Source organism: Mchenga conophoros, linkage group LG9 (assembly GCF_057382185.1).
Source record: "Mchenga conophoros isolate Kocher_MC1m ecotype Shallow Benthic linkage group LG9, M_conophoros_male_GT1.1, whole genome shotgun sequence".
Lineage (NCBI taxonomy): Eukaryota > Metazoa > Chordata > Actinopteri > Cichliformes > Cichlidae > Mchenga > Mchenga conophoros.
The window spans coordinates 1,135,600-1,161,842 of NC_140534.1; the positions used below are offsets into that span (position 1 = coordinate 1,135,600).

Below are 26,243 nucleotides of genomic sequence, written 5' to 3' on the forward strand. Positions count from 1 at the left end.
TCTCTATAATTAAATTCTATGGTCAGCAGTATTGAACACTGCACTGAGTTCTAGCCAGGGGAGAGTCCACTGTGAGAGATCATAAGAAGATTATTATTAAGATATTTTTACTCATATTTTTAAGACTATATGTGTTCTGTGATGAGCTCTGAAACCTGACTGAACTCTTCAAATTAACAATTTCTCTGAAGATGATCAGTTATCTGTTTCCAAATACTCTTCTTCCCCTTATCATGGTGGAGTTTCTCCGGGTACCCAAAGCGAGGGATAAACTCATGGAATATTTTGTCAAATGCGGTTTTCCCATATTTATTCCTTGTTGGATACACCTGAGCAAAGCGTTTGAAGTGGTCTACAAGAACAAGAATGTACTCATACCCGTGACTTTGCTCTAGGTGTAGGTAGTCAATACAAAGCAACTTGAAAGGACTACTGGTACTGATAAGTCCATAGGAGCTCGTTGGGGAAGACTGGGATGCTTCTGTTTGATATAGACACATCGTTTGTTTGCATAGTCCTCTATACTGCATGTTGGGCCAATAAAACTGTTCACAGGTGAGGTGTGTTACACCAACATGACCCATGTCATTATGAAGTGTTCTCAGCACCAGGGGCTTTAGCTTTTCAGGAAGCACAAGCTGTTTATGCTGTTTATGCTGTTTATGCTGCATTTCTACTATTCACCCGAATTCACCCGGCATAATACAAGTAGTCTTGAAACTTATCACAGGTGGACGGCTTTAGTGCCAAAAACTCAAGCTTACCGAAATGAAGGTGGTAATTTCTCTCAGCTGATGTTGGAGTTCTTGAGCCATATCTGATGACACGTAACTTGTTGTCCTGACGCTGGTGCAGCACTGCACCTAACCCTTCACTGGATGTGTCGGTGTGCAGTATGAATAAAAGGTTGAAGTTTAACAAGTTTAGCTAAAACATCCCGGTGCTCAAGACATGTCCTTCAACGCACATATTAAACAAATATTTAAGACTGCTTTCTTCCATTTGTGCAACATCTCTAAAATTAGAAATATCCTGTCTCAGAGTGACGCTGAAAAACTAGTTCATGCATTTATTACTTCCAGGCTGGACGACTGTAATTCATTATTATCAGGAAGTCCTAAAAACTCCCTGAAAAGCCTTCAGTTAATCCAAAATGCTGCAGCAAGAGTCCTGACAGGGACTAGAAAGAGAGAGCAGATTTCTCCTGTTTTGGCTTCCTGTTAAATCCAGAACTCAAAATCCTGCTCCTCACATACAAGGTCTTAAATAATCAGGCCCCATCTTATCTTAATGAGCTTGTAGTACCATATCACCCTATTAGAGCACTTCACTCTCGCTCTGCAGGCCTACTTGTTGTTCCTAGAGTATTTAAAAGTAGAATGGGAGGCAGAGCCTTCAGTTTTCAGGCCCCTCTTCTGTGGAACCAGCTTCCAGTTTGGATTCAGGAGACAGACACTATCTCTACTTTCAAGATCAGGCTTCAAACTTTCCTTTTTGCTAAAGCATATAGTTAGGGCTGGACCAGGTGACCCTGAATCCTCCCTTAGTTATGCTGCAATAGACGTAGGCTGCCGGGGATTCCCATGATGCACTGGGTGTTTCTTCTTCACTCACTATGTGTTAATAGACCTCTCTGCTTGCTCATTAGGGGTCATATGATTGTTGGGTTTTCTCTGTATGTATTATTGTAGGGTCTACCTTACAATATAAAGCGTCTTGAGGTGACTGTTGTGATTTGGCGCTGTATAATTAAAAGTGAGTTGAAATTGAATGGTCTTTAACCTTCCTGTACAAAGGCTTAGGGATAGAGTTATAGCACTTTTGAACTGGATTGGCTGCTTCTGGTCAAGATTCTCGAAGTTAACAGGAATGCCACTTTTTGGATACTGTTTGCTCTGGCACTCGTGTGCCTGGCTATCCTGCATGGTACATATTTAGGTATCAACACTTGACTGCCCTGGTTGCTGACAAGGGTGACAAAAGTCTGTTGGCCTGGTGTCTATGATTCCTAATATGAAGTTCAAAGCTGTTCTTGGTGGCAAGAAGATATCAAGATATTAGCTTGAAGATTGAAGATATCTTCAAGTGACTTGATTTTGGCATCAGGTACTGGAAGTGCTTCTCTATCCAAGACTGTGCCATTATTGTGACCTGAACCCCACTGTCCAGTAGTACCTCAGTTGGTTCACCATTAAGGTAACAGGTAAACATACACCTTTTACTAGACAGTTTCCTTTCTTCACTGTGTGTCTTAACACTTGCTGATTATCAGTTGGAGTTCTTCTCTCATGTTTTTTTTTTTTACAATGTTTTGGGACTCTGGCTTTTGTCTGGTCACTGGTAGTCCCTCCCCAATGACCTGCTGTTGTTTCCCGGTTCTTGGACAGGAAAACCACAGCCTGGTGTCCCTCCTGACCACACTGGAAACAGGGGTTACTAGCAATCCCTTGGGTTATACATGGCCTGCATTTTCCTTTCACGGTGGACTTTGGTGGTGGAGCAGTACTGAATGAGCTGACCTGTGTGGACTCAGAAGAGTTTCCCACTGGAGTGAGAGCCTTCTCAGTAGTTTTGGCCAATCAGTTGACTGGTGTATTGAATCTCTGAGCTAATCTGCTGAGAAGCAAACATCACACGCCGTTTTAGCCCCGTTAGCCGGTCGGTACATGTACTGATGTAGGTTTTCTCTGTCTTGTTGCTTAGCTTTGCTAAGCTCCTGAAATAGCTCTGCACTGCTCTTGTCTCTCAGGCATGCTCTAAAGAACCATTTGAGCTCAGCTAACGTTAACCCAGGTTTGGCCATTAACATATCCTTGAATGTACCTGGTTTAATTATCTTTAAGACAGTATGGATTATCTCTAATTCTGTAAAATTCTCAGCTTCATCACTCTGTCTACACAGAGAGCTATAACTAACATCCGAATCTCAGTTACTTGACTGGTTACCATGCAGGGTCTATCTGCCTTTGCACTAACTACTGAGGGTGGTACAATAGAGTGTGTTTCTGCAACAAGCTCACAATCCTCATCTGCAGCCACCGGAGGTCATTGCAGGTCAGTGATGAAGTTGTTGACTACTAGCAGGCGAGACATGCCTTAGTCCTCCTGCCTTGCCAGCCAGTCACTGTTCAAAAAGTCCACAATGAAGTCATAGAGTTCCACCTCTGATGCATTTTCTCCTGTTAGGTCATCTTCCACCTCATCCTCAATGGTGTCTGCAAGCTTGTACAATACCTCTGTTTTAGCAGTATTAATAAGCTCATGAAGCTTTCTCTGTATTCTTCATCGTAACTCTTGTAAAGCAGCCATTCTGGTATCCCAGATGGAGCAGGCGTAGCACGTTGGTCCAGGACATTAATCTTAGTTTATTGCTTGGTGATTAGCTACCATCAGTAGGAGGCTCTAATCCCGGACGAGCCCCCACAATTGTTGTTGGCTGACCTGACAGGTGTCCAGGAGGGGTGCGATCCTCGATCCTGCTGCTCTGTATTAAAAGGGACAGCTATTTTTTTAAATTTACATGGTTAAAGTCTCTGCTAAGGAACCTTCTCTGCTGTAAGCTCATGGTGCTATGCAAATGACCAAGAGCAGAGTTAGCATTACAATCGAACTGTATTTGCACAGTAGTTATTAGGACCACATTAAACTCCCTAAGAAAGTAAACAGGCCCACATTTAACAGTCTAAGTCCCAGGAGTAGTAGTTCATTGTAGTCACTGAGTTAGTACACCAGTTTTTATTGCCAGACGCACAGACAGTCCCGCCTACTCTCACCAGAGTCACTAGTTTTGTCATGACATTATACTGTGTAGCCTTCTAACCTATTTGCAGAGGTAGAGTAACGCTTAACAAAAACCAGTCATTTTACCATTTGCCAGAATAGAAGACTAGAGCCAAGTCTCTGTACTGAGGATACAGGTGTTCCTGACAATTTTACACATGCTGTCCATAGTCTCAGATCATCCACTGAAGGGATGAGGCGTTGGTGAGAAAAGTAGTTTTGATACAGGCCACAGTTCCACTGTTACTGGCTGTTACTGACCCTATACCCAACATTTTGTATAGGCTGTGATGGAGGTAGATGATATGTTGTGATAAAGAAAATATTGTGGTCATTTTATCAGCCAGCACCAGTTTCAGATCTAATGTTTACAGTTATTTTAGGTTTGAGATTTTGTAATAGTAATGATGGATTATTTTCTACTTCCCTTAAAAGGCTGTCATGCCTCCCTATGGCCTCGTTTCAGGCTGTAAGGCCACAGAGAGGGCTGACTGCAGCTACAATGTAGGTCACATGATTATTGAAGGTAGCTGAGGGGGATGTCGTTACAAACTTGCATATTTCCATGCACAGATGTGGAGGTTACCGAGGACACCAAAGCCTGTAATATCCACTAGTGTCTGTACAATTAATCAGTGAATTGCTTATTACGTTATTATTACAGTATTACATAGCTTAATTATTTATTATTGCAGCTGTAATTATCTGTAAATATCAGCATCATGACTATTTAACAGGTTAAAAACATATACTTAGACACTATTTCAACAACCATCAAGCTAACCACCAGCTAAAACAGCAAACAATTAAAGAGAAAGTAAAAGATTCTGCAAAAAGATGTAAAAACGAGACGGAGCCCCCGTTCACATGGACATGCTGCCGGGCGCTGAAAGCAGTCATCTCACAGATTCTGTCACAAATATATGGCATTTTGTTCCAAACAATTCAAGTGATTAATAAGGTCAGTAAACACTGCTGTAGGAGAGAACCACGAAACGTTGGCACTGTGCATAACATTACAGGTGATCCTCGCCATGTATGAGTTCCAAATAAATTACCAATCAAAGTGATATCAAAGTGATCCCTGCTCAAGAAGTCTGCTGCTTAGCATATCATTTTTAATGCTCTGGTTCAAGAGTTTTGCATTGTGAAACAGCAGTGTTGGGTAAGTTACTTTAAAATAGTAACTTAGTTACATTACTAGTTACTTCTATCAAAAGTAACTCAGTTACTTCAAGTTACTCGTTACTTTCAAAGTAACTAGTTACTAGGGACGAGGCTAACCAGAACGCCGTTTACTCGAGTGTGACATTATCTCCAGGTCCGTGTTCCAATTTCCGAGGTAAGTCGAACGCAACACACGAAGTAACGAATAGCGAGCCTATCTAAATCCCAGTAACGACTAACGCGTTCCTGATTTTGGCATAATAACTAGTTACCGTGCTCGTTACCACAATAATAACGTAGTTACTGTAACGTGTTACTTAATAACGCGTTAGTCCCAACACTGTGAAAGAGACACTCCAAATGCAACAACAGTAAGGGTCCAACATGCAGCATTTAGTTACTTACATAGTTATGACAGGTAGGTGAGAACAAACAGTCAATAGTGTTCAACCTGGTCTTAATGATACAAACAGATACATGTTTTATATATTTTCTTTATTGTTTCTTGTTATTGTTCAGTCAAAGCATCACCATCATCATCATCATATGACCCCTCATTGTGAATGTAGGGAATAAACCACGCAGGAACCATCTGAACCCTGACAAACAACAAATAGAAAAACACTTTAATAACACAATTTGTTAAATATGATACACATGTTAACATTAGTTTTACTACAGTTTACTTGTATTTTAACAAATGTAAACTGTATTCTAGGAATCACTGACAGAAAGTTGTAATAAAAATAATTATCTTTGTGTTTTCCCAAACTTTAGCTTTTCTCATTTTCGTGCTTCTTGTTCAGCTGCCATACTTCATCTGCATGGTGTCACCTCTTAACCATGTAAAATAACACACAAGCAGAGTATGTTACTAAAACTGGACATTGCAAACTTCATGACAGCATAATTTCTAACAGAGTGTAACTTCAGAATATGCAGAAGTCATTTCTACGTCATGGAATAATCTGACAAGCCAGACATGTCTGTTTGATTAGAACAGTTTCTCTGACTGCCCCAAATAAACCAAAGAGTTCATGAAAACTCTGAAATCCAAACATCAGTCTTTTTTTATCCTGGTGTAACTCTGAGAGCATGTGATGCTTTCAACAGAAGCAACAAAAACTAACAACCAAATAGGAAAACCTTAAACTTAAAAAGGAATTCAACCCTGTACCAAAATTCCAAGGACAACACTCCAGCTCCCACAAGACTCAGCCCACACAGCTGATAAGTTACACACCCATGCACATCCATCAAGCTAACGCTGCTCTAAGACACTTTAAATATATCGTAGATTGTTGGATTGAATGATGAACTGTTGACTGGAAATAGTTTTGGTGCAGGGTGCAGTGGGAAACGTCTGAAAGGTCAAACTGAAAGTTTTATCATTTATTTTACATTTTCAAAACATAACTTTTAGTTTTTATATTTCAATGGATGATGAGGTTTGGAACAAAAGAAATGAACGTGTTTATAGTGGAAACTAGATAAAAAAGGAGGGGGGGCTCTGTTAGCTAACAGTCAGCTGGCTGACCTCTGGCTGACCTCTGGCTGACCTCTGGCTGACCTCTGGTTTTCTGTATATACCCATTTATTGCACACAAGCCATCTGTTCCTCATTTTGATCTATATTTGGGGTAGAGTAATCTGTCTTCTTATTATTCAGTAAAAGTAACTGAAATGTTATTTATAGAGCACCTTTCAATAAATATTACAAACTTTTTAAAAACCAAACTGCTTAAACATAATGCAAGTTTTTAGCTTTTACCGCTGAGTCCACAGTTTTTAAGCTGTGTGGGAGAGAGTGATGGTATCCACAGCAACAATGAGCTCATTAAGTATCACAAACAAATCAATATTGCATAATATTACCACTATACATTTTTAATGCATAGTGGTAATATGACATTGCTCGACTTTGTGTGTTGTAATGCTGAGAGCTGGAAGCACAGTTTGGATCCAAACAGTTTAAAGTGTAAGAAAGTCTTGATGCTATAGCAGTTTTAAAATGGTGATAAAGTGGGTGAGGAGGGAACAATGGGGTAGGTCAGGGGTCAGTGCACAGGTAGGTGACAAAGGTCAACTGGAAAGGCTCCAGTACAAGTAGCAGATCACTGAGACATGCACATCCCGAGCTAAAAGGTTTATTTACAGAGGAAAAGAAATGAAACAATACTGGGTCAGCTGACTCGAGCATCTATGGAGAGGTGGTGGCTGAGCCAGCGCAGACCAGCAGGGGGGCTAGATCCAGCTAAGACTGGTTTAGGTGGTGAGATGACACATTGGTGAAGAAGATGGTGGTCTGGACTGTGGACCGCCTGAAGAGCCGGTCGGTGAGCTGAAACAGACAAGATGACCTCCAATGAACACTTTTACTACTAAATAGTACAGATAGTAAGAGAGATCGTTTCAATCCAGGTCTGCTGAAGTGAAAGAAGCACTCTGATCTCTTTCTTCTTCTCATTCAATGATAATCTTTGGGGTAAAGAGGTGATCAGACAATCATTTGCTTGGAATCTTTAAATCAATGACCATAAAATATTTAATGGCCATAATGAAAATAAAATAGGAATTCCCAAAATACGGCCACACTATTTTTGGTACAGCAGTTCAGTACTCTACCTTTTTCACTATAAGGCTAGCTAGTCACGCTAGCTCAGCTAAACTCACCAAGAAACAGTTCCAGCAGTTATTCCTGACATACACTTTCCCAGATCTCCTCTCTCTCTCTCTCTCTCTATATATATATATATGTATATATAAAGGTACATGAAAATGCTTTCTTAATCACTTATTTACACTTTATAAATGATCTGTTTCATATATGATCTGCTTTTTAATCCAGAATAAACAATTATTTTCCAGATTTTCACTACGGCCATCTTCCTCTCCTTGTCCACCACTACTATGTCTGGTTTGTTAGCCATCCCACAGGATCTTAGCTCGGTCATTCATACCCCAGGACGTATCTGAGCTTGTGACTTCCAGGCCATGCTCTGCACAAATGTTCCTGTATATTATGCCAGCAACCTGGTTATAGCATTCTATGCACTGCCTGCTAGCATCCTGCATCTACTGTTATGTACAGTAGAGGCATCAGAGGTATCCTTATATGGATAAGTGGCAGAGAATGGATGGATGGATGGTGAGTGTATGACTTTAAAAAAGCCTTTCCTACCAGTTTACTTAGCATTGCAAATGGATATTTTATCCCTCCTTTCTCTCCCTCCATGCTTCTGTTACTCAGACTGCAGGAGCTCTGTGCACATAAACAAAGACCAGCTAATACCTGGAGCTCTCTTATCTCTCTACTGCATCACCAGTCAGGGTGTCCTACACTGCCCCCATCAGAGCAACACCTGCAACGTCTCTTCTTGATGCTGGCAGTGATAGTGGTGTTGCATTATATAGCGTTACATAATGTGTATGATGCTGGTGTAATCCTAATAGAGGAGTAGCTTGGTGTGCTTTGCCTTGTACCATAGATAAGTGTGTGTCAGTGTCAGTGAGGAACAAAGGTACCAAAGAAAATCGAATTCATTTTAATAACTAAATTCTGTAATGACTTTGAATGAGGAGTGTGTGTGTGTGTGTGTGTGTGTGTGTGTGTGTGTTTGGACGGGTGGGGGGTGGGGTGGGGTAGAGGAGGGGAGAGGATCTTTCTTTATGGACATCTCTCTGTCTCCACAGTGACTTGTCACCAAGGAGACAGAGCTGTTGGCAAGGCAACCAAGGGTGACGCCTATGATGAGGTGTGACAGCATAAGTATTTTTAGCCCGTCAGCTAGGTGTTCACAAATGTGAGTTCAGACACTTCAAAGGATGGATGGGAGGTAGGATGATGAGAAAGAAAGCTGGTTTAAATAAGAGCTAAATGCTGTGTCGTGGTCAGTGGTTCTCATGTAGTGCTGATGTCACAGACCAGAATGACCACCAATCGTTATAGCAGGCCGTGGTTAAACATGACTAACTGGACCGATGAAGTATTATACTCCCAGTACAGTAGTGAGGCCACAGTGCGTGAGTATCAGCAGGTATATACTCACTCGTTTCATTTCACTTTCTTTAATAATACTCTGAAGATTTAGATGAACAAAAGGCAGTTTAAAAAAGTCACGTGATGTTAACACTTGATATTTATTTAAACCCCAGATATAATTAAGACATCAGGAAGGGGGCTAAATACCTTCCCGCAGCACTGCAGATATGGATCAGACGTGTTTTGATTTTATTTTTAAAGCTGATGTGGTACTTTATTTACTTTATTTACTTTATTTAGTTTATCTAGTTTAACCCTTTTTCAATTATTCAAACTATCACAAAAAATTACAAAAGCAATCAAATCTGTGCATGAATGTTTAAAATCCCAAATTCTTTAGTTTCCAGTGATAGAGAATGAAAAAGAGACTTTTGCTGTTATTAAACTGCTGTTCTTGAAGTGGACATGAAACACTTTACAGGCTTATGTACATCAGAGTCCTGACACAGATGTAACGCTGTGTGGATTTAAGTTTTTGGAACATCTTAGTGCCGTGCTGTGCCAGTGCAGAACATTCAGTCAGCGGGCTGGTTGGGAGCAGTAAGTAGATTTACATTAGTTTTTAACAGAAGCAGTAACTCAGTGGAACATAAGGACAGTAAAATGAAAAATCGGTTTGAGGGGATCATGTTTGCTGCCCCAGGATGCAACAGTGATGTTTTATGTTAAGGAATCAAGTTTTGAAAAAAGGAACTCTGAGAAAGAGACGGCAGACTTTTTGGAGACCTGATTTTGACTGACTGGTTTCCTTCATATTAAGTGAGGAATAGAGGTGAAGCCCAAATGTAAGTGAAGAAGAGTGTGAGGTTGTCAGGGTTGCCGACTGCATTTCAGTAAGTAATGCAGGTATGTTTGTGCTGTGATGTATTAACCTGTTACGTTGTGAACTGTTTGGCAAAAGAGAGAATGATTAGCGGATGAAATATCCCTGATTGCATCTTGTGAACAACTCTGCCAGCTGATTGTGCAGCCGGCAGCCGGCGTGTGTTGGACTTACTGAGTATTCTGTCTCGTGCGTGCGTGGCTCTACACGAATTGACAGACAGCTAAACATATGCAGTAGGCAATGAAAGCGTTGAATGATGACTCAGACATGGAAGCAAAGTAAAGGATTGTTTACTGTCTTCACTGGTGGACATTCTTCTTTTCCAGAATCTGTGAAAGGACACAGCTTGTCCTTCTCACAGGTGGATGTTGAAGGATTAAACAGAGAGACTAATGGTACACCTCATTGTGCAATTCCTAATACTAAAATGGTTCCTGTATTACCCTGCTCATGTGACCCTAAACTCCAACAGGAAGGAATGCGAGTAAAGCCACAGCACATTCACCTGACCGCAGTTTCCATGCAAACCACTAGGAGGTGCTAAAATACTTGACTCTCACATAACATTACACTGGGCTGCTTAACCTATAAAATGTCTGCCTGTCATCTGTGCATTATTTTGTATTTTAGTGTTTAGAAAACTGGCATAAAAATACAAAGATATACTTGATTATAAATCTAATGTAATCAAATTACAAACACATGTGAAGATATCTGTTTCCTTTTCTTTCTTTTCCTGACTCAGCTGCAGTCGCTCCTGATGGCACATTTGAAAAGTCAGCATTTGGGGATGACCTGAGCAGTGAAGAGGACCTCCTCTATGATGAATTTCGAGGATCTGGACATCGTTATGGACACCCAGGAGGAGGCGGAGGAGAGCAACTTGCCATCAATGAGGTAAGCAACATGGAACTGTAATCTCTAGCACCATCTTGTGACCACCAAGGTCAGAAGAATTATATATCTACTCTCAATTGATCTGTGTGAAAGATAGATGTCCTTGACCAAATGTAGGGTGGGGTTGATACCAAACTAAAAACAAAAAGAGTTCATCCTCGGCAGAGGACTACAGTTTGACATAAACCTGACCCTGGAGTAGTAAGAGTCATGTCAGCAGGGGGATCGCCTGCCAAGTCAGAGAGTGTTAGGAAAAAGAAAACACTTACGTTTCTTTTCATTTATTGAATGTTAGGGTCCATAAAAGTTATGAACTCAACCAACTTGGAGGGAAAACAGATGTAAAAAGATATTTGACATAAAAGCTTACATGAGTCCTGATTTTGAGTTGTGCATACACATCCACAAATAAAGTTTTTCACCTTTACCCAAGGGTGATCTTGAGAGCAGGACTTCCACAGGGCTGCCCACAGGACAACTCAAGGGGGTTCCCAGCCACTTCGATAATGAACTATGTATTTGGACATATCTCCAGAATTGATTACGCTTCAACTTATATAACTCCACAATTTTATCAAAGCTTAAAAAACATTTGGTCCCACAGTCAAATAAATCGGACACATTAAGGATGCCTACCTTACGCCACTGTAGCCAGTCAACCGATGTCCCTCCAATTAAAATTCTTTTATTCCCCCATAAGGTTGCCGAAGGTGATTTAATAAAGTCCCAGCGACCTGCCCTATGTAATTTACACCACAATGTCTTCGCATTTGCAATTATAGGATGGATAGTTTTATGACTGGTATCAAACAGCTCCCTCCAAGGAGAAATACCGCCATTAACTTCCGTCTCTATATGGGACCAGATGGGTTTAACTGGTGCAGTAGATAACCAAGCTCTAAGTTGTTTCACGTTCATCACCCAATAATACCATTGGAAATTAGGCAATGAAAAACCTCCTTGCTTTGCACTCGCTTGAAGTTTCTTAATACTTAAACGATGCGGTGAGCTACCCCAAAGAAACTGGTATGACGTTCTTTTTATGAAATACTATGTTAGTTTTTTGCCAGATGTGACGGGACACAAACCCTCCAAAACAGTTCAAACTTTAGTCTCGTCAGTCGACAGGATATTTTTTTGGGGACCATCAAGGTGTTTTCTGGCAAAAGTGAGCGGAGTCTTCATGTTCTTTTTGGTGAGGAGTGTTTATTTTTCCTTGGAAGTCATATATGGATGCCATTTTTGTCCAGTCTGTTTCTTATTGTTGAAAGACGAGCACTGACAGGTCTACAGTGATGTTGTTCTTTTGTAGCCTCCTGGATGAGTCTTTGATATGCACTTGATAGGCCAGCCACTTGTGTGGTTCACCACTGTTCCAAGTTTTCTCCATTTGTGGATAATCACTGTGGTTCTCTGAAGTCCCAGAGCCTTAGGAATACCTTTGTAAACCTTTTCAGAGTAGGGTTGGGTATCGTTTAGGTTTTATCCAATGCCAGTGCGACACTAGTACTTTTGAAACGGTGCCGGTGCTCGAACTGGTGCTTAAAGAATGGAGAACACAAACTTTGTCCAAAAACCTCTTATGTTTTTATTTTTAGAAGTCTCCTTTTTTCTGCAAAATGATAACCAAGTTAGCCTTTTCTGTTGATACAACATACCTCCTTTGGTTGGAACCACTGCTTAAACAATGGAAAACACAAACTTTGTCCAAAAACCTCTCATGTTTAGCTGTTTTTTTTTGTAAAAAGATAACAATGTCAGCATACAAAGACTTTTGCAGCTGATCAAACCCTCACACGTGCAATAACACTGCTATATGTGCAATTCTTCTTCTGACGAAGTTGTACTTTTGTATTTTCTTACTCAGTTGTATATAGCATTTGTATTTCTATTTTATTCTATTGTATATATTATTCTATTCTATTCTATTCTATTCTATTCTATTCTATTCTATTCTATTTTATTCTATTGTATATAGCATTTTATTTTATTGCATTCCAGACTCGAACTTGTGAACAGGTAACTGAACAATACATATGAAGCCAGGCGGGAGGGATATTCCTGCTGCGGTCGACTGTTCAGTGTAAGTGATGTCCTGTTTTCATTTACAGAGTGCCAAGCTGCTGCTTTGCCTGGGTGGATTTCTGGCTGCAGGGCCGAGGTCCTGATGCACCAGTGTTTATTTTAATGTGTTTAGACTGGTGTAACTCAACAGCGAAGAGCTGAAGATTATTGTGACGGCTGCGGCTGTCGGTGTTCTGTGTGTTTGTTTTATTTCACTGTATCAGTAGGCACCAATGCAGGGATTGATTGTATTTTAGAGTGGATTACTTGTTTATATCGTTGCAGACAGTGAAGGCGCTGCGTGGAAACTGTGTTTTTTTCTGGCTGCTTTTGCATGCACTGTGGTGAGCTTGAGTGGAGACGGCACTGAAGATTTTCCTTTTTATATTGTTTTGCCCAGTTAGTGTTCAGTGTGAGTTGCCATCTCTTTTAACATGTGTCAAACGTTGATTATTTTTCACAGGTTCCCCACATTGCTTATCCTGTCTCCCACGTACAATCATACAATTTTATAGTTTTAAACGTATTTAATAAAGTAAAGCTTTTAATTGTTTTTAGGTGCTACCGTTACATGTTTAATCTTATTTTGTATGAACATTAACCCCTTGTGAACTGACTGTATGCCTACAGCTCCATCCTGTTGAAATGGCTACCTCCCACGGGTCACATAATTATAATAGGTCGCAGCTCTTATGCCTGATAGATGGGATTAGTAGAGGAGAGTGTGAAAAACTGAGATGTGTGGAGGAGATATGGATTATTGAGTGGAAGCTCTGGTCCCACCTTGTGAAAGCAACTATGTAGTAAAAGATTTGGGTTTCAGTAAGGGTGCCACTGGTGCCCAGTACTACAAACACTGAATCATTGTGAAAGAAATGTTGTTGTTATCTTATTGACATTCTTCTGATCACATTTCATACAGGTCCTTTATAACTGTTGTTGCTTTGCTATTACGTTGAATCCTGCAGAAATAGATACGATGCCCCGTACATGTGCACACACACACGCATCAGTTCTCTCCAGATCAGTCTTCACTGTACCCCCTCCTCCGTCCCTCTCTGCCAAATACCCTGCCCCCCTCTTTGCTGCCCTCCAATGGGTTACAATGTGCTTGCCTCAACTACTGTGGTATCTAGGATATGCTGACACACTCCGCATTCTGATTGGCTGCCAGCTTATGCAAGGGTGGGCACAATATAAAAGGGAAGGGAAGGAAGGGGAGAATAAAGGAAACAAGGTTGATCCTAGTAGTTAGATGGTTGAGGTAGCACAGCTTCAGGCAGAGCACTGAGCACCATTTTAGAAGGAGCTCTTAATGGAGAGAAAAGATGAGCACAGATACAACAAGCCAGCTCCAAATGGCCATTTGGTTTAAGAGGTAGAAAAAAGAGTTTATGTAGGCTACAGAAAAGAACGCTCTGGAAAACAAGCGGACAGACGGAAAAAGGACGAGCCATGATCACGTATCGGAGCGGTGCAGCAACCCACTGGCTGTCTTTCATCCTGATATCCTGACTAAAAGAGAGAAGAGCCAGAAGGAAAAAAGACAGAAGTGGTGGATACAAAGAAGACAGAGAGAGGAGGAGGGGAGGTGCTTTTTCCTCAAAGAAAAGAAAGGGAGTAAAAGAGGAGGAGGGGGGGTCCATGCTCAGCACGTAATACACAGATATCTTCCCAAAGCTTTACGCAGACGCTGACACAGGTAGGCACCCAGCCTCCACAGGCAGGCCGGGTCAACGCTGGCAAATTAGCAAAGTGGCAGGAAAAACAGAGGAGGACACCGCTGGAGCTGAGCGGAGGAAGAAAGCAGCCCGAGAGGATACTGACATCGATAGTCGAGAAGGAGGACGAGGTGACGCGGTGTGGTGTGGAGGCTTGGTGTTGAGGGAGAGAAGACGGGGGAGGGGAGGTGGTGCTGAGGAGGAAGAGGAAGAAGCTAGGGAACTGATGGCTCGTGGCGGTGGTTCAGGGAGGTGGAGCAGGCAGAGGATGGGATTCTTAAACACTATGCTGCGCTGCAACCTACCCCCAGAGACCCAGAAGGTGGTGGTGTTCATCATCATGATGTTGCTGATAATCATCAATGTAGTTCTCATGTTCCTACTGGCCTTCCAGTAGAGCGCACACAGACCAACACTCTCTGTCATAGACACAAACTAAGACTCCTAGATGGAGGAGGAGACCAGGTGAAGTACAAACAGAAGAACAGAGGAGCGCTGTGTTGTTTGGACTGATGGGCTTCCAGCATGGCAGCAGCAGAACACAGGTACAATCAGCAGGAGGGCAAAGGGACGGATGATGTGTGTTTAATAGACATATACAAAGCCTGAAAAACACCATGGTTACACTAATGATCTGTGGTGCAGACAGTTTCTGTGACTCCAGCCTCCAGTACAATCCAACAGTGGATTTGAGATTGTTTTGCTGGGAGGAAACTTGTGTCATTCTTCTTTTTTTGTTTTTAATTATTATTTATTTATTGCAAAAAAAGTTGTTAACGTTGTTAATATTGTGTTAACAATAGAGCAACATTTATGTTGTTATTGTGCTGAATTGATAAAGTAGATTCTGCAGAAGGGCCTCGTGCCATCACTGTGTAAGACTGAGCAGAAAAGTGTCACACCGTTCATTGTTGAATTCATGGTTTTGGTAAGGAGTTTAACATCTTCTTAAGTATTTATTTATCAATGGCTGCTTTATGATTGACAGGTTGCCACAGTAACACAGTGTCCTCAAATTCCAGTTCAGACCTTTCCTTCACTGGTTTCATGAGCCAAGATGGTGACATTAAAATGCACCCCCAGACTCCAAACATACTCACCAATGATCTTCTCAGAAATCACGTTGATGATGAGACACACAGCTAATTCCCTACATTCATGACTATGAGAATGTTACTCAAAGCCTGGAGGAGACTCCTGCATCAAAGTAAAATGTGGTCTTATAAAGCAAAATCAATCTAATGGTTTCCACCATCATAAATGAAAATAAGTGGATGGACATTAGATCACCAAGGTAATACAAAATGAAATAAGAAGGTTTAAGTGGCTCTTTTTACTTCTTATTTTCAGTGAGCACTTTGAGTGAGTTCTATTCTAAGTGTTTCAAAGCTGGTTAAATGATACAGTTAACATTCTCAGATAATTTAATAGTTGTAGCTTATGTCTTAATTGTTTTCTTTTAATTTGAAGTTTTTATTTTTATACTTTTTAGAACAGAAATTGTTGAACAGAGTCAGGTTCAAAAGAAGAGTATTTATTGGTAAATAAATAAAATCCAAGTTTATATTTCCAGCATTCTGTTTACCAAGTGGAAAGATATCAGCTAAACAGTTTAAATCAGGGATGTGAACAGACCCAGCTCGGCACCCTTGAAAAACCCAGAACTGGCCCGGCCCTGTAGTATGTGAGGCCAAAGCAGGACAGCCATAGCTCTCCTCAAGCACCAGTAAACCAGCACACTTGCAGTCTTTAATGCCTCTCTGCAGCTTCTCTCCTTCTTTTATTTGGGGCGATCGTGGCTCAAGAGTTGGGACTTCGCCTTGTAATCGGAAGGTTGCCGGTTCGAGCCCCGGCTTGGACAGTCTCGGTCGTTGTGTCCTTGGGCAAGACACTTCACCCGTTGCCTACTGGTGGTGGTCAGAGGGCCCGGTGGCGCCAGTGTCCGGCAGCCTCGCCTCTGTCAGTGCGCCCCAGGGTGGCTGTGGCTACAATGTAGCTGCCATCACCAGTGTGTGGATGACTGCATGTGTAAAGCGCTTTGGGGTCCTCTCTGACAGAACTTTTATGGTGAGTATGGATACATGCTCCTCTAAGATCCATAAAATGACATGTGGTGTGCCTCAAGGGTCGGTTCTAGGCCCTGTACTTTTTAATTTGTATATGCTCCCTCTCGGCAGTGTCATCAGGAGGCATGGAGTGAACTTCCACAGTTACGCTGATGACACGCAGCTGTACATCTCCGTGTCTCCTGATGACACCAGACAAATGGATGCCCTCTTTAACTGTATCTTGGATATAAGATCTTGGATGGCAGAAAACTTTTTACAACTTAACCAGGACAAAACTGAAGTTTTAATTGTCGGTCCTGAGGTTCAGAGAGAGAAACTCCTGTCTAAATTAGAGGCATTTTCACTATGTCCTTCGCTACAAGTGAAAAACCTGGGTGTTATTTTTGACTCTGAGCTTGGTTTTATCCCACATATTAAACGTGTAACTAAAATTGGATTTTATCATCTAAAAAATATAGCCAGAGTCCGCCCTATTCTCTCTCGGGCCAACACGGAGATGCTGATGCATGCTTTTATTACCAGTCGCATTGATTACTGCCCTGCTCTCTGGTCTTCCTAAGAAGAATATTTCAACTTTACAACTCTTGCAAAACTCGGCAGCTCGTGTGCTGACGAAGACCAGAGGGCGGGCCCACATTACACCGGTTTTAGAATCGCTGCACTGGCTCCCCGTGTGTTTCAGGATCGATTTTAAAGTTCTTTTATTGGTTTTTAAATGTCTTAATGGTCTTGGGCCTTCCTATCTCTCAGATCTGCTTTTACCATACGAACCCTCGCGGACCCTGAGGTCCTCTGGTGCTGGCCTTTTGATTGTCCCTAAAGTCAGGACACATACTCACGGAGAGGCAGCGTTTCAGTGGTATGGTCCTCGTCTGTGGAACAGCCTGCCGGAGGAGCTCAGGGCCGCAGAGAACGTACATGTTTTCAAGAACAGGCTCAAGACCCACCTTTTTAATTTAGCTTTTACTTAGCGTTTATTTATTTTATGCTTATTTATTCTATCCTGCTATTTTATTATTAATTTAGGATTTACCTAATATTTGTTTGATTTTATTCTTATTCATTTTTTAATCTTCTTATTCTATTTATATTTATATTGTATCCTGTTCTTATTTATTTTATCATTTTACCCTATATATATTGTATTGCGTCATATCTCCAGTGTTTCCTCGGAGGGCGCTCTCTGCACCGGGGCTGTTATTGACCGTGGCTGCTGGGTCTCTGGGGTCCTCTCAGCCTGGTTGGGGGGCTCCTTTGCCTCCCTCCTGCTGTGTGCCCAGCCTGGAGGCTGCGGTCTGTGACCGGCTCCCGGTGCAGACGGCTCCCTGTTATAGTGTTTCCTCACTTGGCTCATGCGAGCCCAGCCCAATTTTTACTCTTTAAGTGTGCGCGTGTGTGTATGTGTGTGTGGGTGGGGGGATATATGTGTATTGAGAGTGTGGGGAGTGAGTTGGAGGGTGGGGTGGGCTGCTTTTAACTATGTAAAGCACTTTGTGCTACATTTTCTCTGTATGAAAAGTGCTTTATAAATAAAGATTGATTGATTGATTGATTGATTGATGTATACAAATACAGGCCATTTTATCCAAAACCCTACAATGTGTCTCACCCCTCCCTGAGCCTGGTTCTGCCGGAGGTTTCTTCCTGTTAAAAGGGAGTTCTTCCTTCCCACTGTCGCCAAAGTGCTTGCTCATAGGGGGTTATATGGGGTTTTCTTTGTATTATTGTAGGGTCTTTACCTTACAGTATAAAGCATCCTGAGGACACTGTTGTTGTGATTTGGCGCTGCATAAATAAAATTGAACGGAACCTCATCGTCTTAGAGACTGTGTCTACTCCCAGACCACCCAAACCCAGCAACAATGATTTGAACATAAAACAAAGAAAGAGCAGCACAGTATCCACTAATGCAAAATCTAATAAAACTGTGAAATGTGGCTTAGTGCCTATCCGGTTGTTCAGTGATGACGCGACGAATCCTACTTCCGGGCCTAAAGTAGTCTGCGTTTAATATGGCTTTTGTGTTGTTAACATGTTTAATGTTTTGTATTTTCTTCTATTTAATCTCAAAAAGCTCCTAAAACAGTCAGTGATCACTGTTGACCTCCCTCGGCTTTTATTACCGCTAATCATTTATTTAAGCTCAGTTTTTAAAACCTTAGGATGTAACTACAGCCCAGCCCATGCAGCAGTATATGAATGACTAACCTCGTGTTGTGGATGGATTATCTCAGTTGTTCTCCTGGCTGAAGTTTGGTCCTTTTACAGCATCCTGCCATGCGATTACATTTGTTCCTGACCACCGAGAACACTCACGTTAACTTTTATCAGTGGAAAAAAAGTTAGCTTGTTTATATTATGCTAACATAGCCGTGTCGCTAGCGGTCACGTAGCAAATCATTATATACCAGCTAGCCCAACTTCAGTAACCCTACAAACGTCACTGCTGTTTAGTTTTCTGTCTTCATTTATGTTGGAAGTGATAACAGAGCTGTACGTTTTAATTTGTTTCCAAAACCCCGCAGTCAGGACATGCTATATTGTATTTAGATAGAAGCTAGCGAGCTAACTCCCTGCTAACTTCTAACTCCGTTAAATGTCATAAATTCCGTTTTCATGGATGCCTGGATGTTAAACTCAATTGTTACACCTGGTAGAGCAGAACGCTGATCATTTTATTAAAGATAAAAGACTTTAGACAGTTTTTCAACTCTCAGTAATGCCATAGTGATCATTTGATATATGGACCTGCAAGGCACCGTGATGATCACCTCAGAGTTTTCCTCAGTAACACTGCTCCCATCTGGGAGGGGTGGCTGTAGCTCAGGAGGTAGAGCAGATCAGCTGCTGACCGGAAGGTTGGTGGTTTGATCCCTGGCTCCCCCAGTTTGCATGCCAAATATCCTTGGGCAAGATACTAACCCCGACTTGCTCTCCGATGCATCCATTGGAGTATGAATGCGTATGAATGATAGTTAGAAAGCACTCACTGTATAGATAATAGTGCTTGTGTGTATGGGGTGAATGCGGCGTGTTGGATAGAGTACTCCAGGAGAGTAGAAAAGTGCTTCCTCTGTTTCTTCTTCTTCCATAATGTATCTCCTTCTAAGTTTAATTTGATTTTAGCTTCTCAGTGATTTTTTATTCTGTGGACGCTGTCAAAACACAAAATGATAGCACACACAGCCGTTAACGGCAGGCTTTAATCTTGGTGGCTCCTGGGTTGTTCCTGAACATACTACCAAATTGTTCTATCCGTTTAACTTGTACTTACATACAGTTTGAGCTGTTGATCCTGTTATGGTATTTGGTGCTATATAAATAAAATTGAGCTGAAATTGAATCCTGGAATCTGCAGCTGTTTAGAAATGGCCCATTAATTCTGGCCGTTCCAAAGCCTTGACTTTAATCCTTTTCAAAAGTTTGTAGACTGTGCTTAAAGCCAGGGCCATACCAGGAAACCAATTAATTTAAGTGAACTCTAGCACTTATGCTAAGAAGAGTGGACAAATATACAGCCAGACTTAGCCATCAACAACATTCAGGCATATCTAAAGCATCTGGTTGAGGTGCACCTTACTAAGAGATATTTTACCAGATATTAGTAGGGCTGTATGTAGACTTTTGACCCTGTGTGAATTAGAAAAAAATCAAAAATATATTAAAACTTGAAATTCTGCTGTGCAGAGTGTGGTGGAAGCGTGCGGACTCAAATGCATGGAGGTGTCTGTAAAGATGAGTGTTAATTACATGAGTGCCTAAAGTAGATCCGATTCCAGAAACAGGAAACTGAAAAAGTACATGGAAAAATACAAACCCTAGGAAAACCAAGAATAAGAGATTTAAAGAAAAGAAAAACTACAATCCAAAAAGCTTAAACTCACTGAGTAAACAGACCCAGGATATAGTAAAGATGTGTACACTCATTTCACCCTAAGAAAAGGAACAGTTAAAAGAAATCAATGCCCAAAATGACCACAACATTCATGCCCATGAAGCGTGTATGCAAGCTTCAGACCACACCTGTACCTGGCTAGAAGGCTGAAAGAGTTCTTACATTAATCCTGTATACCATGACTCTACTGCAGTCCCAACCAGAAGTTGATTGTATGTGACCACAGTCCCTCCTGTTGTTGTTTCTCTGCAGCTCATCAGTGATGGCAGTGTGGTGTATGCAGAGGGGCTCTGGGACCATGTTACCATGGATGACCAGGAGTTAGGTTTCAAGGCCGGTGATGTCATTGAAGTAGTGGATGCAACTAACAAGGAGTGGTGGTGGGGTCGCATCATGGACAGTGAGGGCTGGTTCCCTGCCAGCTTTGTACGGGTGAGAAACTCTGTTCTGACTGTACTCTGGTGCATGTTCAATCATCCAGGTAAGGATATACGGGATATATATCAAAAGACATCAAACTGCTACTAAACTTTGGCATCTGTGAAGAAAAAGATGACATTGAAAGACAGGGTTATTATTTGAGCCACTTAGAGTCATTGCATACTTTTAACACTGCCTGCATTCTCCAGTTGCGTGTGAACCAGGACGAACCCATGGACGAGTATCTGGCCCACCTAGAGGAGGCTCAGGCTGGAGAAGAGGACCGGGCAAGTCTGGGCCTGTTGCTGGGACCTGGTTTACCCTGCAAAGAGCAGATGAGAACAAATGTCATCAATGAGATTATGAGCACAGAGAGAGACTACATCAAGCACCTGAAAGACATCTGTGAGGTTTGCATTGAAATTGATTGGTGTTTTACTTGGGACATATCTGTTCGAGCTTCATCTAGAAATCGATTTCTAGATGAGGAACTTTGTCTGCTTAACTCTCTTGTATGTCTCCAATATATCTGCCAACCCTCTAAATGTCTAAATTCTCCCGTAGTTTCATTGACCATCTCATTTTGCCATTTTTCTCATCCCATTATTTGCTTGACCAGCTCGAACTTTATTGTGAATGACTGTATTACACCTGTTCTGAGTGTCAACACACACTCCCCACAGTATTTAACCTGCAGCCTGATTCAAGTCAAGGGTGCATGATAATGTATACACAGGTTACATCCTTCGATTCATTTTCTTTACCGCTTGTACAAGCTCCAGCACCTGAGTGTCACTGAGCTTAGCCCAACTGTTAATGCATAAGAGGCCTGAGGATTGATCACAGGGCTGACAAATAAGGACAAACTGTCATTTACATTCACATTAATATCTATGAAATGTAGATATTTATGAGTAAATCATGTCTTTGGACTGTGGGCAGAGTACAGACCAGCACAGGGACTTGCTGAATGAATTACAACCCTCTCTTAGCTTTTGTTGTTGCCTCTTTTTTTTAAGAGCAAGACTTTAAAACGTGCAATATTTTGTAATAATAAAAAAAGACAAACAATGCTTCTTTATTAAAGTGTACAACAAGCCAGAGTCACATTTTCAACAGACATGTCATCTTCCAGGTCAGAACTTTAATGTAAGAATTCAGTTCAGTTCAGTTTTATTTATACATCAAACTAGATTCGCCTCAAGACCCTTTACAATGTGCAACAGAGACCCTACAATAATACAGGAGCCCCAAAGATCAAGCACTTGGCAACAGTGGGAAGGTAAAACTCCCTTTTAAAAGGAAGAAACCTCCCTCATGGAGGGGGCGGCCAGTTTGGTTTGAGGAGAGGGAGACAGGACCAAAGACACCCTGTGGAAGAGAAGGTTAATACTCCAAGAATGCAAAATTCCACCAAAGCACTCACTCCCTGGGCACTATTTACTTTGGCTTTGTATACATTTATGAGTTTTCTGGCTCTTTCCTTTAACGACAAATCTATCTATCTATGTATATATATATATATATATATATATATATATATTAGGGGTGCAACGATACACAAAATTCACGGTTCGGTTCGATACTTTGGTGTCACGGTTCGATATTTTTTCGATACAAAAAAAATGTTCATGCCTTTTTAATTTGTCATTTATTAAAATTATAAATATATATTTTAACTCAAAAGTACAGTTTTTAAATTTAACCCTAACCCTTGTGCGTGTTTTTTATTTTGACAGCGAATGCGCACCTGCGGACCACTTATGTGCAGCCCTGGTTATTTAGCTCGTCATATTGCAGCCCCAGAAATTCTTTTGTCCATGAAACCATAAAGCTGCACTTTCTTTTTGCCTTATAGTCTGATTTGTCATAACTTCTCCGTTTTGTGGTAAGCTTTTCTTTGGCTGTCACTTCTTCACCCTGACCTGTCTTATTTGGCTCAGCAGAACTAAAATATATATCTGTCTGTGAAGGTTCTCAGTCATCCAGGTCATCGTAGTCAAATATAAATCCTGCTGCTTTTACACACGCACTCACATAAGCTCAACGATTCTCTGCGCGATCAACCTCTCACATGTTTAAGCTGCGGGAGATTTCACTTGTTATGTTTGCATAGTAAGCTAACGATTAATAAGATGATGTCAGAGGAATTGGTGCACAAATTATCATCACTCACAGATCAGTGCTGTCGCTCTCTATAAACAGTTCGCGAGATTGCAAAGTGAAAGCAAAAAAACAAGCGCAAATTCAAACGCGATTTCAATATGTCACATATTGACAGTGGCTCACCGATGCCAATGACATAATTACCCAGCTACATTTCTGAAAGAATGCAAAAGCATTGACATATATTTTTCCTTCCTACAATAGCCCGACGGGAAAAATCGGTAGCCCTGGGACATCGGGCTAGCGATATTGCGAGCCCTGTATCTGATTGAGGAATACAGGGCTAGCGAGAATTTAATTTTCATCACGTTTCTCCTCGTACGTTCACGGCTCCTTTTGCTCACGTTAAAATGCTGCTGCAGAGGAAATTTAATCACCACGTTTACAGAGAAATGGCTCTTTCCAAAATAAAAGCTATACTATACGCTTCTTCTGGGCTATATTCTCAGCAGCATATTAAACATATCAGGTCCCCATAAGGAGAATCCTGTGCTAACGGCTGTCTAAATGACTCGGCTAAAGTTAGTAGCATGCTTGCTTGTTTTTTTTGTCTGCTTCCACTTGTCTTTGCACTAGGATGATGTTGGCGTAAATGTGCAGTCATATTCGTTGTGTTCCCACTAGTGCTTTCAGGTTAATCTCGTTGAAATGACCTTAACGCCACAACACGGCAAATCTCCGTTAACGAGCTACCGCGGATCGCCCCGTGCATGGGGCTAGACGGCCAACACGTTAACGAGCTAACTGCGCTAACACACTAGCTCCCACCCATGTAATTGAGCATTGCGTGGCACATCCAACATACTGTTTTACTTTAGTCCATGACTCGCTTACCTTCAGGGTCATACGTCACATGAAAACCAAAATAATTCCAAACGCCAGATCTGAATGAGGGTGAGGGAGGTTCAATTTGCCATGTTGCAAGGAGAGCTTAGCTTCTGTCTCACTAGCTTGCCCTGCGCTCTTCCTTCTGACTATGCTGTCTGTGTTGAGCGCTCAGTGGATCTGCGCTCGACAGTGCAGCCTAGGCGGAGTAGTTGAACGCAGATTCACTGAGCGCTCAACACAGACAGCATCGTCAGAAGGAAAGTTGATAAAATAAATTACAAATTTTGTATTGTTCGATACATATGCGTACCGAACCGAAAGCACTGTATCGAACGGTTCAATATCGATACGAATATCGTTGCACCCCTAATATATATATATATATATATATATATATATATATATATATATATACACACACAGTGGGGCAAAAAAGTATTTAGTCAGCCACCGATTGTGCAAGTTCCCCCACTTAAAATATAGCCTCTGTAGAAATTATCCACACCCTCACTTACCTTAACTGCACTACTGTATAGCCCTGTGTAAACAATCATTCTGTACATACGATAATTTTTAACCCTACAACTGTTTACAACTTGCATAGTTCCCATTTTTGTATAGCTGTATATCTCAGATTCCTGTAAAGTTATTTATTTCATATTCTGTATAGTTTTTCATATTTATATCCTGTCCATATCCTGTACATAGCTTGTACTCACTACAGCCTGTACATACTTATAGTTATAGAATATTCACAACATACTTCATACCGTGTACATTATAACATAATAGACCCATTTCTGTAATATACTTACATATCTATATTATTGCTAATATATATTGTAATATATCTATATCACTAAAGCACTTCTGGATGGATGCAAACTGCATTTCGTTGCCCTGTACCTGTGCATGTGCAATGACAATAAAGTTGAATTCTATTCTATTCTATTAAAATGATGACAGAGGTCAGTAATTTGCACCAGAGGTACACTTCAACTGTGAGAGACAGAATGTGAAAAAAAAATCCATGAATCCACATGGTAGGATTTGTAAAGAATTTATTCGTAAATCAGGGTGGAAAATAAGTATTTGGTCAATAACAAAAATACAACTCAATACTTTGTAACATAACCTTTGTTGGCAATAACAGAGGTCAAACGTTTACTATAGGTCTTTACCAGGTTTGCACACACAGTAGCTGGTATTTTGGCCCATTCCTCCATGCAGATCTTCTCGAGAGCAGTGATGTTTTGGGGCTGTCGCCGAGCAACACGGACTTTCAACTCCCGCCACAGATTTTCTATGGGGTTGAGGTCTGGAGACTGGCTAGGCCACTCCAGGACTTTCAAATGCTTCTTACGGAGCCACTCCTTTGTTGCCCGGGCGGTGTGTTTTGGATCATTGTCATGTTGGAAGACCCAGCCTCGTTTCATCTTCAAAGTTCTCACTGATGGAAGGAGGTTTTGGCCCAAAATCTCACGATACATGGCCCCATTCATTCTGTCCTTAACACGGATCAGTCGTCCTGTCCCCTTGGCAGAAAAACAGCCCCATAGCATGATGTTTCCACCCCCATGCTTCACAGTAGGTATGGTGTTCTTGGGATGCAACTCAGTATTCTTCTTCCTCCAAACACGACGAGTTGAGTTTATACCAAAAAGTTCTACTTTGGTTTCATCTGACCACATGACATTCTCCCAATCCTCTGCTGTATCATCCATGTGCTCTCTGGCAAACTTCAGACGGGCCTGGACATGCACTGGCTTCAGCAGCGGAACACGTCTGGCACTGCGGGATTTGATTCCCTGCCGTTGTAGTGTGTTACTGATGGTGACCTTTGTTACTTTGGTCCCAGCTCTCTGCAGGTCATTCACCAGGTCCCCCCGTGTGGTTCTGGGATCTTTGCTCACCGTTCTCATGATCATTTTGACCCCACGGGATGAGATCTTGCGTGGAGCCCCAGATCGAGGGAGATTATCAGTGGTCTTGTATGTCTTCCATTTTCCGATGATTGCTCCCACAGTTGATTTTTTCACACCAAGCTGCTTGCCTATTGTAGATTCACTCTTCCCAGTCTGGTGCAGGTCTACAATACTTTTCCTGGTGTCCTTCGAAAGCTCTTTGGTCTTGGCCATGGCGGAGTTTGGAGTCTGACTGTTTGAGGCTGTGGACAGGTGTCTTTTATACAGATGATGAGTTCAAACAGGTGCCATTCATACAGGTAACGAGTGGGGGACAGAAAAGCTTCTTACAGAAGACGTTACAGGTCTGTGAGAGCCAGAGATTTTCCTTGTTTGAGGTGACCAAATACTTATTTTCCACCCTGATTTACGAATAAATTCTTTACAAATCCTACCATGTGAAT

The 26,243-nt window shown here is 41.5% G+C and overlaps 1 protein-coding gene across 4 annotated transcripts in view; it reads left to right on the forward strand.

Moving 5' to 3' along the window:
• arhgef4 (Rho guanine nucleotide exchange factor (GEF) 4) overlaps nucleotides 1–26,243 on the forward strand; it is a 103,743-nt gene that overhangs the window by 58,678 nt on the left and 18,822 nt on the right. For 3 of the 4 annotated variants that reach the window (XM_085286126.1, XM_085286127.1, XM_085286128.1), the window contains 3 exons: nucleotides 10,561–10,712; nucleotides 20,714–20,893; nucleotides 21,091–21,291. In XM_085286126.1, coding sequence (XP_085142252.1) covers nucleotides 10,561–10,712; nucleotides 20,714–20,893; nucleotides 21,091–21,291 — 533 coding nt within the window. Of the gene's footprint in view, nucleotides 1–10,560; nucleotides 10,713–13,984; nucleotides 15,043–20,713; nucleotides 20,894–21,090; nucleotides 21,292–26,243 lie in introns of those variants that run through there. The other variant, XM_085286129.1, reaches the window with a different exon arrangement.